Source organism: Pseudopipra pipra, chromosome 1 (assembly GCF_036250125.1).
Source record: "Pseudopipra pipra isolate bDixPip1 chromosome 1, bDixPip1.hap1, whole genome shotgun sequence".
NCBI classification, from domain to species: domain Eukaryota; kingdom Metazoa; phylum Chordata; class Aves; order Passeriformes; family Pipridae; genus Pseudopipra; species Pseudopipra pipra.
Genome location: NC_087549.1, coordinates 99,793,797 through 99,809,238, shown reverse-complemented (window position 1 = coordinate 99,809,238; position 15,442 = coordinate 99,793,797). Strand labels below are relative to the sequence as shown.

The window sequence follows — 15,442 nt, the reverse complement described above, 5'->3', positions numbered from 1 at the left end:
CTTTGTAGAGGTATGGTGACATTTAGAGGGCTGTTATGCAAGGTGCCATTTACAGTCTGAGTAGTACAAATGTTCTGGCTTATATTTCTTCATGTTTATGCAAGTTGCGTGTACATGCACACATGTTGAATACAATAGGAGAATACATGTGTATATGTATATATATATATATATGTTTGTGAGCAAGTAGTGATTTTCTGTCCCTTTGATTTTGGATGTCCACCTAAAACTGTCTGAAAGATGGTGATTTTCAAGTGCCACACGTTAGGTGTCTAAGCGAGGAGTGGCAGACTGAAAAATGAAACTAAAACCCTTCCAGCATGGGGAAAACTGGAATGCTTTTTTGAACGCAAGAACACAATTTTAAAGGCATCGAGGCTGGACATGTTAATGAAGGGGAAAAACTATGTTAATTAAGGAGTTACACAAGCTTTTACTGCGATTTCCAAATAGTTAATTTTTCTTCAAGCAGGATTACATGGGGGATGGAGGGATTACAGGGGTTTAGACATGGTTTTAACAATCATCTCAAAAAGTCCTTTCTTAATTCTGCTTGGAGCCAGGTTTGTATCTCAGGGTTGCACATCAACAGGTCTCAGGACAAGGGTCCAAATTTCTTCAGATCACGAGATGTTTGTCAGCTCTTGTTTTCCAAGGTTTATGATTCAAATTTACCAAGTTTCCTTTTGCTGAAAGCTGGTGTTGGGCTCCCACAGCGAGGCACCAGACAATAGTGTGTTGTTATTGAGAAATGTCGATGACTATTCTGACATCCAATGATGTTCAGGAATGTGGGTGAGATCAGAGTGCAGGCCGTGCTGGCTTTAGTCACTCTGATATTCCACAGTGAGAATATCAGAATTATTTTTTTTTTTCCTTTATTTACCTTGGGATTGAGCAGTTTGACAAAAATGCCTTTGAACTTGAGATAAAAACTAGAAAAAAACAATACACATGATGTGTGTGTTGATCTTAGGTGTTTTGCAGTCTGTGACAAGACTGCCAGAAAATGGTAGCATCCTTACACATGGACAGCCTGGTAAAAAGAAACCATTGACAGTAAGACCTTGCATGGGAAAATTTTACTTTTGTTTTTGGTGTTGGTTTGCCTCACATGAAAGTTGTTAATATTAGAATGCAGCATGCTTTCACCATCTTGAATATCTTCAAAGACAAATAATAAATATATCAAGTTATAAATTTTTTTTGAAAAGTTTTTATAAAATGTTCTGATTTCTATCAGAATATCACCCCCTTACAAATTTTTCAGTTTAGAATTGAAACTCTGAAAATGTAATTTCTTTGCAAAAAATACATTTTTTTTTAATTAGAAAAGTTTTCCAGGAGTTTAATGCTAGGATCAGTAGTTAATGGTATCTACTTTTGTGTTACAAAAATGTTATGCTATCACCTCAGAAAAACTCATGACATGTGTGGTAGTCTAGACTGTATGTGACAACATAGACTACTGAATATAGAGGAGGAGAAAAATTAAAAAATAATTTAAGATCTTTGAAATTATTTTTATGCTATTTTTTTCTGCAGTGTAAAGCTGTTCAGTAAAATTTGCTAGGTCAGCCATTCATTTGTGACTGCAGCACATTCAGGCCCCAGGACCAAACTCACAGCAAGTTAGAAAAGAGTGTAATATGGACATCAGGTGATGAGGATGCCAGGCAGTTAGCCTCATTTACCTTTTTCTTTGGCCTACTTTATATACTAAGGTACACTTTGTCTACCTTTGTCTCAGTATAGATTTTAGGTACACTTCATGTACAGGACATCATTCTGTATTGCCAGTGCACCAGACTGGAAATGATTTTATTCAGGACTTAAAACTTGAAGTAGCTTCTGGAAAACAGGATGAAACAACATTCAGCAGAGACAGCTGCAACACAGCTCCTTGGAAGTCCCTCCTTAAGAGGCTACTCCTGCTTGGTACCTCTCTTAGGGCAGGTTTTTATTTCCCAATCTGCAATCTTAAAGTAGAATTTAATAAAGCCTCCCTTTTGTCCCTGTTCTCCCCACCCCAGTTTTGTTGTTTATTTGTGTTAGGAGTTGAATGTTGACATGTCTCTGTGGCTTCTGTATAGTCCTTGTACTGAGTACAAAGACAATGCACATCTCTTTCCACATCCTATGCACTGCTCAAAAAAAATCCTTTCTGCTGTTTCTGTGAGATGTTGAATCCCAGGTCCTGGGAAGATCACTTTGGAGAATAGTCCTCTTCTGTTTATAGGCTGCTGAGACCACATGGAAATTTCCAAAAAGCTCTGGTTTGCCACGTACCCTGAAACTCTAAGTCTGACAAAAAGCCTGGCTTCCTACTCCATTTCAAAGACTTGTACAGTTCTTGCATCGGAAGCATTTGCCCATGCAAAGCCCCTAAACTTTACCGGAAATTCCTTTCTCTGTGTAGCAAATTATGAGGTTGGTCACAAGGAGAAAAACAAGTGGCTGGGGTAGCATAATGTTTGAACAACAAGAGGCTTACAATGAGGCCAAATCATGATTTGTATTTCACAGATGCAGTTTAGTCTCAGCATAATTTTGGAGCTTTATACTAAGATTTTATTTACCTGATTGTTTTCCTGCAGCTGAATATTTCATTGAAAGCAGTTTATTGAAAAGTTGCCCTAGTTTTTTCTGACTGGTTGACTGAACCTTGATGCATGTAAAATTGAGAATAAGAGATGATGTGAAATGTGTCTGACAGTTACCCTAACAAAATAAACCAAAATAGCTAAAAAAAACCCCACCAAACCAACTGTGGTCAGTCCTTTGGAAAGGATGGATTTCCTTCTACCTCAACCTGATCCACTCATTTAAAAGTTTTTTGTTAATTTTTTCCTAGTTTTATGGCTCTGTGGTTTCCAAGAGTGCTAAAAGAAACAGAGTGCTGCTCAGATGCCTTGCGTCCTTTCCTGCCTATTGGCTGTCAGCACACACTGATTGATCACAGGCATACAGATGAGTCTGACTTGATTTCTTGCTGGTTGAATTCCCCCACATTCTGCAGGCCAAGTAGTAGCGTCTGCTTCTAGGAAGTAACCTCTGCCTTTGGCTACTAAAACAGGGTACAGGTGACCTGCTGGTCTGTTCCAAAGCCTTGCAGGTAACAGGAGGTGCTTGATTCTTACCTGTTTCCCTCCTAATATGGACTGAATTTAGTAACCGCCTCATGCAGGATTGCTGTGTAGTTGATAGAAAGGAAAGAGTACTTCCAAGTTCAGAGTTGGTCCTCTGGAGGCACCTTTCTCTGTTTCAGCTAAAATGTTTTGAAAAGGATGCCAGCCTTCAGTTTAAGAAAAGATAATCATTTAGAGGAGAAAGGACCATATTTGTGTTGCTTCCTGCTAGATAATTCCTTTTAGTCTTGTGAGATATTTCTGCTTTGGTTTGTTCTTACACCATATTTTTACAGGATGTAAAGTGGGACTATTTGGAGAGTATACCAAGAGCTGGTATAGTGCTGAAACTCCTACTGTCCTTCCTGTATCTCTTGCATGAATCTGATGACATCTGTCCAAGTGTCTGGTAATTTAAACTTTCAGGAAGAAAGAGCAAGTACTGAATAGATCTTGACTTTTTGCTACTCATAGTTAACATAAACCTTTCAAGTTGATATGGATCTAATTTCCATGTGAAAGATCAAAGAAAATGAATGTCCATGAGCTTTATGAGTCTCTTACCTACAATAAATAATGAAAACTCATTTCAGGTGATCTGGACAAATGATGAATATTGTAGTCTTAATTTTCAGTTTATCCCAGTGAGACTGTAAACTGTGGGTGCCTCTCTTAGGAATGTAAGGACAGATTATGTAAAGACAGGTTATGGACACATACTTCAAATAACAGATTATGAAGAATTTGTGGGTCAGAAAAGGTACATCTTTCCAAGAGACACAGACATCACTTATCTGGAAAATAATGTTTAAAATCTAGATAGATCTTTGGGGTTTGCTTCTTTTTTGCAATACTTAACTATTTGATGCCTAATCAGACTCAGAGCATGCAGCAATTTCATATCTATAACAACTCTTTTCCTCCCTCTTTCGAGGGTTTTTTATTTGAATAAGGTACATCCTGTCAGAGGATGTGAGGATGTCAACAGCAGGATGTGTAAGAATGTCAGTTGGTGGTTTATGGGGAAAATCTCCCTCTCTCTCACTCTGTCACAGTTTGAGACCCTCAAAAATCCAATTTCCAATTTTCAATCCTCCCCCCCCCAGTTTACCTCAACACCAAAGAGAAGTTTTCAGGCAGGCACAACTCAGTATAGGGGAAGGGAATATATACAATTTATTACTATACAAAATAAATACTATACAAACTAAAAAACAATTATATACACAATATTAACACAGCTTCTACCACTCCTTGGACCCTCCCACATCAGTTCAGGAGAAGTCTTCAGAGCGATAGTGAAAAGTCTCTCTCTCACTGAGGTATCAGAGAAAGGATTGAAACCACCACCAGCCCTTAGCTTCATGCTGAGGTCCTATCCTGAGCTGCAAAGGGAAACAGCTTGCACCATCAGGATCTTCATCACGAAAGGTCCAGGGAGTCAGCTCTGAGTCCTTCCTCCCTGGTTTCGTGAAGGTTTCCTCCCAGGGGTAAGATGTTCTGCTCTCACCCTCCAGGTTGCAGGCTCTGGGTCTCTGCTCAGTTCTTTTTATCCCAAATAGTTTTAAAGTCCTTACCCAGGAAAAACCTGCTTGTTTGGCTCTCTCACTCTTCTTTAGCTGCTACAGCTTCCAGTTTCGGTAGTCCATGTCCAAACCCAACGTAGAGCACCTCCAAGCCCTCTCTGGCCCATGTCCAATTTCTACCTGGAGTTCTTCCAACTGTTGCAATGAATCGCAACTGTTTCTCCCAGCAACCGAGCCTCTCTGGCCCCTCTCTTGGCTCGGCTCCAGTACCGAGCATGCCTGCCAGGGAAACAGGGAACTGCAACTCTCCTGACTGGCCTCCGAGTCCACTCTGTCTGCTTCTTCTGTGCAGTGGAGGGGAAGAACCGGCGAGGGAACCACCCTAGCCCTAGTTGAAGCAAGGTCAAGGAGGCCCGAGGGCCCCTCTGGTTCAGAGGCTCCCCTGGCCACCCCTCATGTCTCTGATTCTCTCTTACACACAGAACACTCCTACATGGTGCCTCCAGCCCTGGCCAAGCCAGGGCCACTGGGGCACAGGGCATCCCCCGGGTTCGGGGAGGGAGGGGCCCATCCACCCCTCCAGCTTCTCCCTCTCTCTCTCTCTCTCTCTTACATGCTCTCACACACTCTGCCAACAACTTCCCGCTGTTGTTGATATCTAATTTTCACAGGAGCGAAAAAGAACAGCTCTGATTGGTCCCTCAGGGGGGGATTGGTCTCCTGGGACCAATCACCTCTAGGCTCCCCAGCTCCAAGGGGGGGCAGCTCAAACCAAGACACACTCTTGTAAGTTTTAAGGATGGCAGCAGGATGAATTTGCTGATACTTTGTTGTCATCCTTTTTATTAAATTCTGGTAGATTTTCCTCAGTGAATATTTATAAGCTGCAAAAACTGAGAAGGGTTTTCTAGAACAAGGTTATCTTAACTGAAACTCATTTTAACAGAGCTTGGTACATTTCATCTGCTTTACTGGACAAGTGAAAACGCTAATGATCCAAAAAGTTTATCTTTGTGTATTTCTGCTGAAGGTGAAAGAGTGTCTAGGTTTGAGCATTTAGAGGAAGATGTCATTTATCTCATTAGTTCTGATATAAGCAGGGAAACAGTTGAGTTGGCCAAAACATCAAATAAACACAGTTACAAAGAAGGTAATACAAAGGTAACACCGTTGACTTAAAATGCTATGAGGTGGTTTTATATATTTTGCTGGGATTTTTCTCCTGTCTCTATCTTCAGACATGTAGAACAGAGACACCTACATGTGAGCTAGGTTAGATATGTTCATGTCCTATCCAGTCAAAGCATTTCCAAAGCATGGTTTGTCTGGCTTACTTCCGATATTTTCTTTGGGCTTATTTGACTCCCAAAGTGGTTATTTTTCTCCTTTGGCAATTAATGGTAGGCCAGACATATAGCTCACATATAGGTGTATTTTTATGGACAGGCTAATCCCACCTTCTCATATAATTTAGCTTAATTCAGAATAATAATTGTGATTTATAATTGTGCATGCAGGTTGGCCAGGACAAAGGAAGCTGTTCTTTCCACAGAAACCACAGCCCATGTGTTGTTCCTCAAGAGAATGAAAATATTTTCCACACAATATTTGCTTTTTTCACAAAGTCTGGCAGAAAAGTATTGGTAAGAAATGGCACCACTTATGACATACAGCATATTCTACAAACGATTTTGCATGGCTTGGCATGAAGATCTGAAGCAGATTGTTCACTGTAGAGCAACACTTTGCTGAATATATAACACAGTTGGTCACCAGAACCTTCGCTCCCCTGTTCTGTCAAAGGCACATGGGGGCAGTGAGGCACTGTACTTGGTGCCTGATCCACACAGAGGGCTGATGTGCAGCAGTGGCCCTGCCCCTTCCAGGGTGCTTGCCTGGCTCAGCACCTCTGTAGAGGGCTGAATTTTATTAGCTGGCTTGCTTTCATTCAGGTCTCTGTATTCAGCTGTCTTCAGGTCTTGAAAGTTTCTGATATTTCAGTGTAAGAGTGCTGTATTCTGGCAGTTTACTATATACCTAATTTTCTGCTGTATTTGCTGTCACACAATTTGTCATTGAATTTTTACCTCCATCGCCTAATGGCGTTTTCCATATTTCCTACAGGACTGTGAAAGACCAGGCAGGTCCTGCTTAATTATACACTGCAACTTAAGCTCACTACCCAAAGCAGAGTCCTGTGATATAAGTATCTACATGCTGCTGAATACTGAGATACTCAAGAAGGTGCGTGCTTCCCTTGTAGGTTGTCTTAAATACCAACTTAAGTGTGCTTATGTGTGCCAGTGAACTCAAAACTTGAATTTCTTCCTCTCTTTACTAGTGTGTTAAAAAAATATTATGGCATCAAGGAAAACAAATCTATTTATCAACAGTGTGTATGGAGGTGTTAATCCTAGTTCTTACCCATTACACATTAAGATAGGAATAAATTAAGTTCAGAAATTTATATATTGAGAAATAACAAATGAGTCCCCTAATCGTTGGGGTGTGGTGTTAAGGCTAGAGACTTCTGAAAGTTGAATTGATTTCTGAAGGTTTTCATTCTGAAAAACGAAAGGCAGAGTAAGTGAATATAAACTATGACCAGCTATGTATCATTCTTTCTATGTAAACAGAGATGGTAGTTTTGTGTCATTTTTACTTCAAATTATTATTATTCAAAGAATATGCATCATGAATGTATTAATACTGAGCTTGATGTTTATGACACGAAACAAATGATTGCAACTTAATTTCTGTCTTCTCTGAAGACACTGAATGAGACAACAAATCCTAAATTCTTAGTGATTTACTACATTTTGACCTCTTTTCCTTTACTTACAAAAATACCGACTCTCTAATTGTGGCAAGATGCTATAAGATTATGAGGGTTTAAGATAACCAGAGGAGAAGGCTGATAACATGAGCCTACTAAAATAAACCTGTCTTTGATAAATGCTAGATTAAAAGCATCAGAGAGTGCCCTAATTAGAAAACAGTTGCTAAAGTAATTATCGCCCTGAGCTTTTCCAATTGAAACCAACGAGTCTATTAATGTTTGTTTGTATTTGAAAATAGGAAATACAGGCAAGGCCAGAAATTTCAGGTATTTGTTACATGCTTATAGAAATGCTGAAATATGTAAACAAGTAACTGAGTGCACACGAAATATGCTTCTGGAAAATTGAGGCTTGGGAATAGCCAGGATTCACCCCATCTGCTGGGTGCCTTGCAAGATTACTATTAGCAACAACCCTTTAAAAGATGTACAGTGTTTACACATGTGTTTGGGTCAGTATCACCAATGAGTGCCATTTGCTACTTACCACCTACCCTTCCCAGGGTGAACTGCATACAAATGACTAACCTATAAGTTGAAATGGCATCTTACTGAAATGTGCCTGTCAAAATGCACCATGCATTTCATGGCAGAAATATATATCAATAAGACGAGATGTACAGTAAATATTTAAGATATCTGCTATGTACAGATTTAAATAATTAAGAAGTTTTTCCCTTGGGTTATATTAGATTTTGTCCCAGATTTTGTATATCATTTTTCTGTTCAATTGAAAAACAATTCAGAGCTTTTTTTCATGGTTAATATTGAGCCTACCTGTGTTATTGGCAATATTCTGTCTTGTTTTTTTGGTAGATGTGGAAAACATGAACAAACCAAATACAAAGTATGTGTTTAAAGTCCAACATACCTGATTTTGTTTTATTCTGAAATATTGTGCTCAGTTATGTCTGTCTGTTATGAGCATTAGGAATATTTTTTCAAAGCAGCGTTTTAACCAGGCTAGTGTTTAACTGTCAACCTAACCTCTACTAAGCTTTGTCTAGATGTTTTTATTACACTGGCAAATTTTGATGGTTTGTTTTTGTTTTGTTTTGTTTTGTTTTTTTTGGCGGGGGGATTGGTGCTTTTGTTAGTGTTGTTGTTTTGCACCCTTAAATCTAATTCTTCCTTTTTTTACTTCTCAGGACAGTTCCTCGGTCATCCAGTTTGTCACAAGGGCAAGGTTGAGGATGGATGGTGACCTCAGAGTAGTGGAGGTGCCGAGTGGGAGCCCACAAGAAAAATCAGTAAGTAAATAAACCTGAAGAGAAAGGTTTCCTTATCTGAGTAGGCTGGAGATCACTGAGAGCTCTATACAAACTGGAATTTGTGGCTAGGCTTGGTCTGGGCCAGCCCAGACTTTGTTTGGCTAGACTTACAGTGCTGTGAACTGTGCTTCTTTGGTTTTGCTCTCTGTGATAACTGTGTCATCAGAGTGAGTGACGTTATATGGAACCAGAGGGATCTGTGTTGTACAAGCTAAAAGTTTAATTTGAGGTATTCATGCAAAAATCAGTTTTAGCTTCCTGTTTTAGGGTTAACCTAATTCAGATTTTCCTTGAAAACCTAGCAGAGACTTGAAAGCCCAACAATGTCTTTTCACATGTGCCAGAATAAAATATTTAGAAGTGTTAATGATATTTTGGGAGCTGTGAAAATGGACAAGGATGTCTAAACTTTCAGTGATACATTTAACTCTTCCATTGTGCTGAGCTGATAAAAATGAAGTATGAGCTGATACCACATTTTGTATTGATCGGCATGGAGGTGGATTGAAAATTGAAGGTGAAATATCAAAGGTCAAGGTAAATTCACTTTATAGTTTTGTCTGTAAGTAAAATTGTACTGTAAGATGTTTACTGGCTGATCTACTGGAAAAGGAGGGGTAATGGCTTTGGTTTACTACTACCAAATTGTGTAATACTTACAACGTGAAGATTGACCAGGAGGCCACACCCAAATTCGGCTTAATTTTTGCCTAGTGAAATTTTAAAATTTCATTTCTTATTCCTCTCTCATATGAGGATCAGAGGTAATCTGGACTACTTTCTATTTTTGTTCTTGCTGTTTATTTTCAGAACATGATCCCTATTCTCAGTTATCCTTCTCTCCCTAGTGGATGTTGTCTCCACCAGCCTGTACAACCACTCTCTTATTGCCTCCATTTTAAGTGAGTGACATTGAGATCTCGGTATGAGAGCATTGAGTTCAATGCACTTTTGGAAGACACTGACACCCCAAATTAAAGCACTCATCTCAGAGATACTGGATTTAAAACCCCATAGGCAAATGAGGCCCGCATCTTCTTGCTACTTTAAATTGGAAAGTAGAGACACCACTATAATGTCCATCTTCTCCACCGTGTTAAGGAAACTTCCCAGTCTGACCATTCACAAGACTCTGGCCGTCACACTCCCAACACCAGAGACTTTCACTGCTGGTACCAAAGCCCTTTCACAGTGGGCAACTCCAGCTGAGCCAACAGGTGCCCTGCTTGACTCCCTACAAACTCCACTCACACACAGTCAGAAGAGGTTTCCTTAGTGGTTTGACCCCAGATTTCCCATAGCAGAGTCTCAGATGTCTAGTTACATAAAGCAATTAATTTGTGGTGCGGTAACACAGAAACAATCTGAGCTGGGCACCTCCAAGGAGGACTCCCAACCAAGGAATTGCTGAGCTTTTATCTGCTCGCAGTCCAAGGTGCATGCAGGACACCCTCTTCCTCCTGAGTCCTCTACTCTTGCTGTGTCTCCCAGTGTGCATCCACCTGATTGGCTCTACTGATCTTCCTGCCTTTTGTTATCCAAAAGGTAGGTAGTTCACTGCTATGTCTCTCAGTGTCCATGTACCTGGCTGGCACCACCCATCTTCCTACTCTTCATTTACCATAGGGTTCACAGCCTCTTGTCTCAGGCTCCCACCCAGAGCTCAATCCGCATTTCAATCTGCATCTCAATTTGCAGCTTGCAAACTGAGCTACCTGCACCAGATGTATTCCTCAACAATCATGTCTGTAACCCTAGTTTTAACTTTTGATTTTATTAGACCTGTCAGAAAAAGGAATTATTTTATATGACAGGACCTCATTTTCCCCATTCTGTTTTGCTTTCTTTGTCAGGTTTCTGGACCATTCTAAAGTGCATTAAAGAATAGACTTGGCAGCTGAAATGAAAAACATAGCTAGCCTTTGCTGGGAATGTGCCTTATAAGTGACCTGCAGCGCTGATCGTTGCTTGATCTCTCTTTAGTTCTGCAGGTTGCACAGAGCAAATCTTGCAATTGTATGGCAGAATTTCATTAATGACTGAATAACATATGACTGTGACACCCATGCCCCAGCTGAAATAGAAGAATATAGAATATATCTATGCCAAATATTTTCATCTGCAAAGGTTTTTAGAATCTCTCAGAATGATAGGTACAATGTAAAATGTGTGGGATTACTGTTATTTAATATTCAAAATTTAGAAATGCTTTTATCTAGGAATGCAAGCTCTGTTGTATTTCATTGTTATCTAATGCTTGAAGAAAAAAAAAGGAAAAAAAAAAAGAAATTGTCCTTTGCCTGTTCCCAGAAAGCCTTTCAGCAAGTCTTGAGTTGCATCAATTATGCAGTGCAGTGTGTGTGCTGGGAAGCTATATTAATCTTCAAATAAGAGATTGCTTCTAAGTCCTGGGAAGCCCTAGCTGTAAACGAGCATCCTTGACATATTGTAGGCATGTAACATCAATTTGTAGTTTCAAGTCTTTTCTCATGTGAGTGCCATTTGCTCTCTCCTTTATGCTATTTCCATATGTCTGTTGGCTTCACCATTGCTGTATGTTTTGGATAGAGTCATGTTCAGGCAAAAATTTAAGAGGTGGTTTGGCTCAAGGTACTCATTTTCCCCTGTTCTCTTCTTGTGGAATGCAGAAGGGAATAGTACTTGTTGCAAGCCACAACTATGCAGCTGGAAATACAGATAGGAGAAAGAAAATGTCTTTGTTCGTACTCCTCCCTTCCCTTTTAAAGTTCATCCCATACTCTTCATTGACCATGGACTGCTACCACATTCATTTGGATAGCAGTTCCTTCTGAACAGTTCTGCATGAACTTCCTATGAGTTTGTGTTCCCTAATAATGAAAATACATTTTCTTAGACACTTTATCATGGTAAAGTAGAAAAGGCCTTTTTGCTCTCTATGGCTAAATGTAGACTTATTAGCACATTTAAATTGTTCTTTAAAAACAGGTGTCATTACTTCACTGGGCATTTTTACAATATATTGTACAATATCACTGTGCAAACTCTCTGTAAAGAAGACAAATGGAAAAAGAAGACAATCGGAAAAGGAAGACTGATATTTGTGATGCTAGTATAAGAAATATCACTGGACAACCCACATAAACATCAGCTTTGTCAGAAACTCCAGCAGACAATTCATAAGGGAGATGCAAAAGCATATGTAAAGATCTCTAAGTTGGGTAGCAGACTGTCTGTGAAATGAACCCATTTTTTAAAAAAAGATGCATTTATGCAATTCTCAGACATAACGTCTCGAGATTTGGATATGATTTTATGTGATTTGGAATTGTATATGCTGCCTCTGGTTACAACAGGCTGCTGGAACTCTTATTTGGGACAAATCACATGAAGAAGGTGAGCAAAGTTTGGATTTGGCTTTGGGACGACAGTGGTATTAACAGAAGTATATATTGGCTGAAACTGATGGTGTGGTATTTGCAGAAGGCATGCTTAATTTTCTTCAGCATATGGGTTTCCATGAAGGTTTGGCTCCCTTCTTCTCTGCGAGTGAGGTGAAACCAACAATAAGCTCCATGAGACCACAGTAGTCAAATACACCAGATCCAAGGATCCATATTCTGTGCTCACTGCTTGTGTACAGGAGGAGGAGGAGCGCTCTTAAAGAGCAAAAGGACTTCCTGTAGAAGTGTGGAAGGAAGAATTGGTTGGATTTTACTACAGCAAAACCATCTGAATGCCTCTGATTCTTCCTGTCTTGAAAGTGAGTGCACACAAAGCTGAATGCATGAAAAGGCATCCCCAGACAAAACACATGCAGCTTCTGCAACATAGTGCCCTGTAGAGCTTAAGGCTGCTATATAGCTGTCTGGTGCTGTCAGCTAAGTACAGGTATGCTCCATCAAGCCTTTGAACATTTCCTACCGTCTGGGTAGAGTTCACTTTTCTCTCGTTTTCAACGCAATCACCCCAGGTTTAGTGCAACACAGTCAAGCGGTTGTCCTCCATGGATTTTTTTTTTCCTCAGGATTTAGATAGGTTTATGTTTGCAATGATAAACAAATATATTTTGGAGCAGAACAATAGCAAAAATAAAAACTCATAAAAATTAAGTTTATGCTTGTGAAGACCTGCAAGGTATCTTTATATGCATATTTATACGCAAAGAGATTTAAATGTGTATTCACATGCCTAAGGTTTAACTGTCTGCCTGCAGCATGGAGAACTTCGACCTGTTCTCCATGTCTGTTGGAAGGAGCAGCCTGTGGTACTGGACAGTGCTCATGATGTCCCAGCATTTTTTTTAATGCATGTGGAAATACTACTTCCACTCAGCAATCCACCACCAACCTCTCTTGTTTTTTAGAAGCACTCAGCATTTTAAGGCACCAGCTCTCCAGCTTAGCTTTTTGATGCCTGGCCAGAGCTTTCTCCAGCAGCTTTGCAACCTCGCGTCAGTGGGTTATTTGCTGCTTTATTGTTTTCGCCATGTTTTGATTTTTCATTTTGTTGCTTTACCTTTCCATCTGCTATTGTAACATTCCTTTTACAGATTTTCTTGTCTTTACAGTGCAGTCTGACAGGTAGAAACACACACTTGGGTAAAGGAACAGAACAATACACAATAATAATAAAATACAGTTAATTTCCCAGGGATAAAGACAAGCATGTTGCAGGGACACCTCAGGTTTGTATTTTTCAAGAACTTGCAATGCTTTTCTTAGTATATCTAAATAAATAAAATATATAAGGGATGCATATACATATATTTAGAGATGTGTAGGAGAATGGTGTCTTTACTGCAGAAGTCCCCCCAAGTATAAGAGCACCTAAATGGAAAAGTCAACCAGCAGTGCAGTGGGGTATGAAAAACCAGAAATATTTTGGGTGATAATACAGAAATAAAATAGCATTTTTTTTATAAACCATAGTTCTGTGGTTCATAATGCAAATGCATAAAATTAATTTCATGTACATAAGCAAAAAGAAATGAAAAATTTTCAATTATGTATTTTTAACAAGATTTTGATGAAGTATGTTTCTTGTCTTTCTGAGTCCCAGTGCAGTAGTGTGTGCCTATTCTGCAAAGGACTTTGGCACAGTATGAACTTCAAATATTTTCAAAAATTCCTACTCAGTCAATTTCTTCTTGCCTACACACTTTAGTGAAATAGGATGTTTTAGAAGCACTAAAAAAAAAATTCTGATTCTTTTAATTTATTCACTAAGATATAGCCATCAGGATATAGCGAGTGTTTGGCACGGGTAGAAGATGAACTGGTAGGTGCCCTTGTCCTTCTGGTTTCAGCATTTCAGAAATCAGTGGTTGCATGCAGATCTCAGTTATTTTCCAGAAGGCCAGTTTTGTTGTGTGAAACCTGACTGAGGTACAAGCTACATACAGCTAAATGGCAAGCTGCACTGCCTCCTGGGCATCCCTGCTTTCAGATCCCACATGTACAGTGTGCAATGCAAAAGATAAATATGAAACTGAAACTCCTTGTACGTCGTCAAGACAAGTCTTTTTCATGGCCTTTCCCTGGCGTTTCATTGGAGTCTGAAAAAAACCCTCTAATTCACTCTAATGACCATTGCATGTGCTTCCTGTGAACCAGATAGCTGCTGTCCCTACTGCCCTCTCTGGGATGCTTTCCCAACTCCACCCCCCTTATTTTCTGCATCAGTTACTCTTATTACTCCTGTCTTCTCTATAGGTCAGGACTGCCTTGAGCTGGGAACTGCCTTGTGTTCTCCAACATGTTGGCCACTCTGTAGGGGTTTTGCTGCTGGGGTGGACAAGATGAGGAATTCAAAATGTGCTCAAGATCAGCTTTCAGAGACTGCACAATGACCAGCAGGTCAAGTGGCGGGTGGTGGATGACATGCTTCTCTTTAGTACCATCACCCTCTGCCTCCAACCTTCCCACTAGGGATGACTTGCTTCCCTGGCCTCCCACTGCTGACTGTACTGGCTTCCTTCTGATACTCCAGAGATGCAATATACACTGTCTGTGCAGTCTGATTTGACTGGGATTTGGCTTGGGTTTTTTGTTGTTGGTACCTTCCTCACCAAAACTTATTGCAGTGACTGAGTATTAGTGCAGGCAGATTTTGAGGGCTTAAGACAGCTAGGGATATTAGTATGCACAACATCCCTGTTTCTCTCCAAACCATGAATGGGTTCTTTTAATGCATGTATATTGATTCCAGACTGCTATAAGAAACCAGATAGATAAGAAGCTGTTGTTGTTCTACCCTTGTAGCTCAAGCTGTGACTGCAAAAGCTACAGCCAAGCTATTCTAGCCAGTGTGCTTCAAACCTAAAATGTGGAGCTCTTGATGCAGAGATTATGTATGATTTTATCTCTGCAGCTATTCCTGACTCTGTCTTTTGACATCATACAGTGTGTACAGGTCTATTTTGCTGGAGGTTGTGATACGTTAACATTTACTCTCTGAGTAGTGGAGAGAAGGCACCACCTCACTTTGCATCCAGGGACTGTTTGAAAGGTCTCTTCATTGAAGTTACTTAAAATGTAAGGAGTTTCAGGTTTTTTTTAGAGTCAGGAAAATAACATTAGGGCCTTGTCATCTAAGAAATAGTCATCAGACTTGTGTCCATAAGATGGATTCTAACCTTAGTGTGTGTGAAAAATGGACTGCCACATCAGATCATCTTTCCAAGCTGCATCAGAAATA

General features: G+C 39.8%; 1 protein-coding gene across 5 annotated transcripts in view; it reads left to right on the top strand.

Moving 5' to 3' along the window:
- ITGA9 (integrin subunit alpha 9) overlaps nt 1-15,442 on the top strand; it is a 226,393-nt gene that overhangs the window by 188,684 nt on the left and 22,267 nt on the right. For 4 of the 5 annotated variants that reach the window (XM_064667569.1, XM_064667551.1, XM_064667536.1 and 1 more), the window contains 3 exons: nt 6,172-6,297; nt 6,779-6,898; nt 8,642-8,743. In XM_064667569.1, the coding sequence (XP_064523639.1) occupies nt 6,172-6,297; nt 6,779-6,898; nt 8,642-8,743 (348 nt within the window). Of the gene's footprint in view, nt 1-6,171; nt 6,298-6,778; nt 6,899-8,641; nt 8,744-10,617; nt 11,012-15,442 lie in introns of those variants that run through there. The other variant, XM_064667559.1, reaches the window with a different exon arrangement.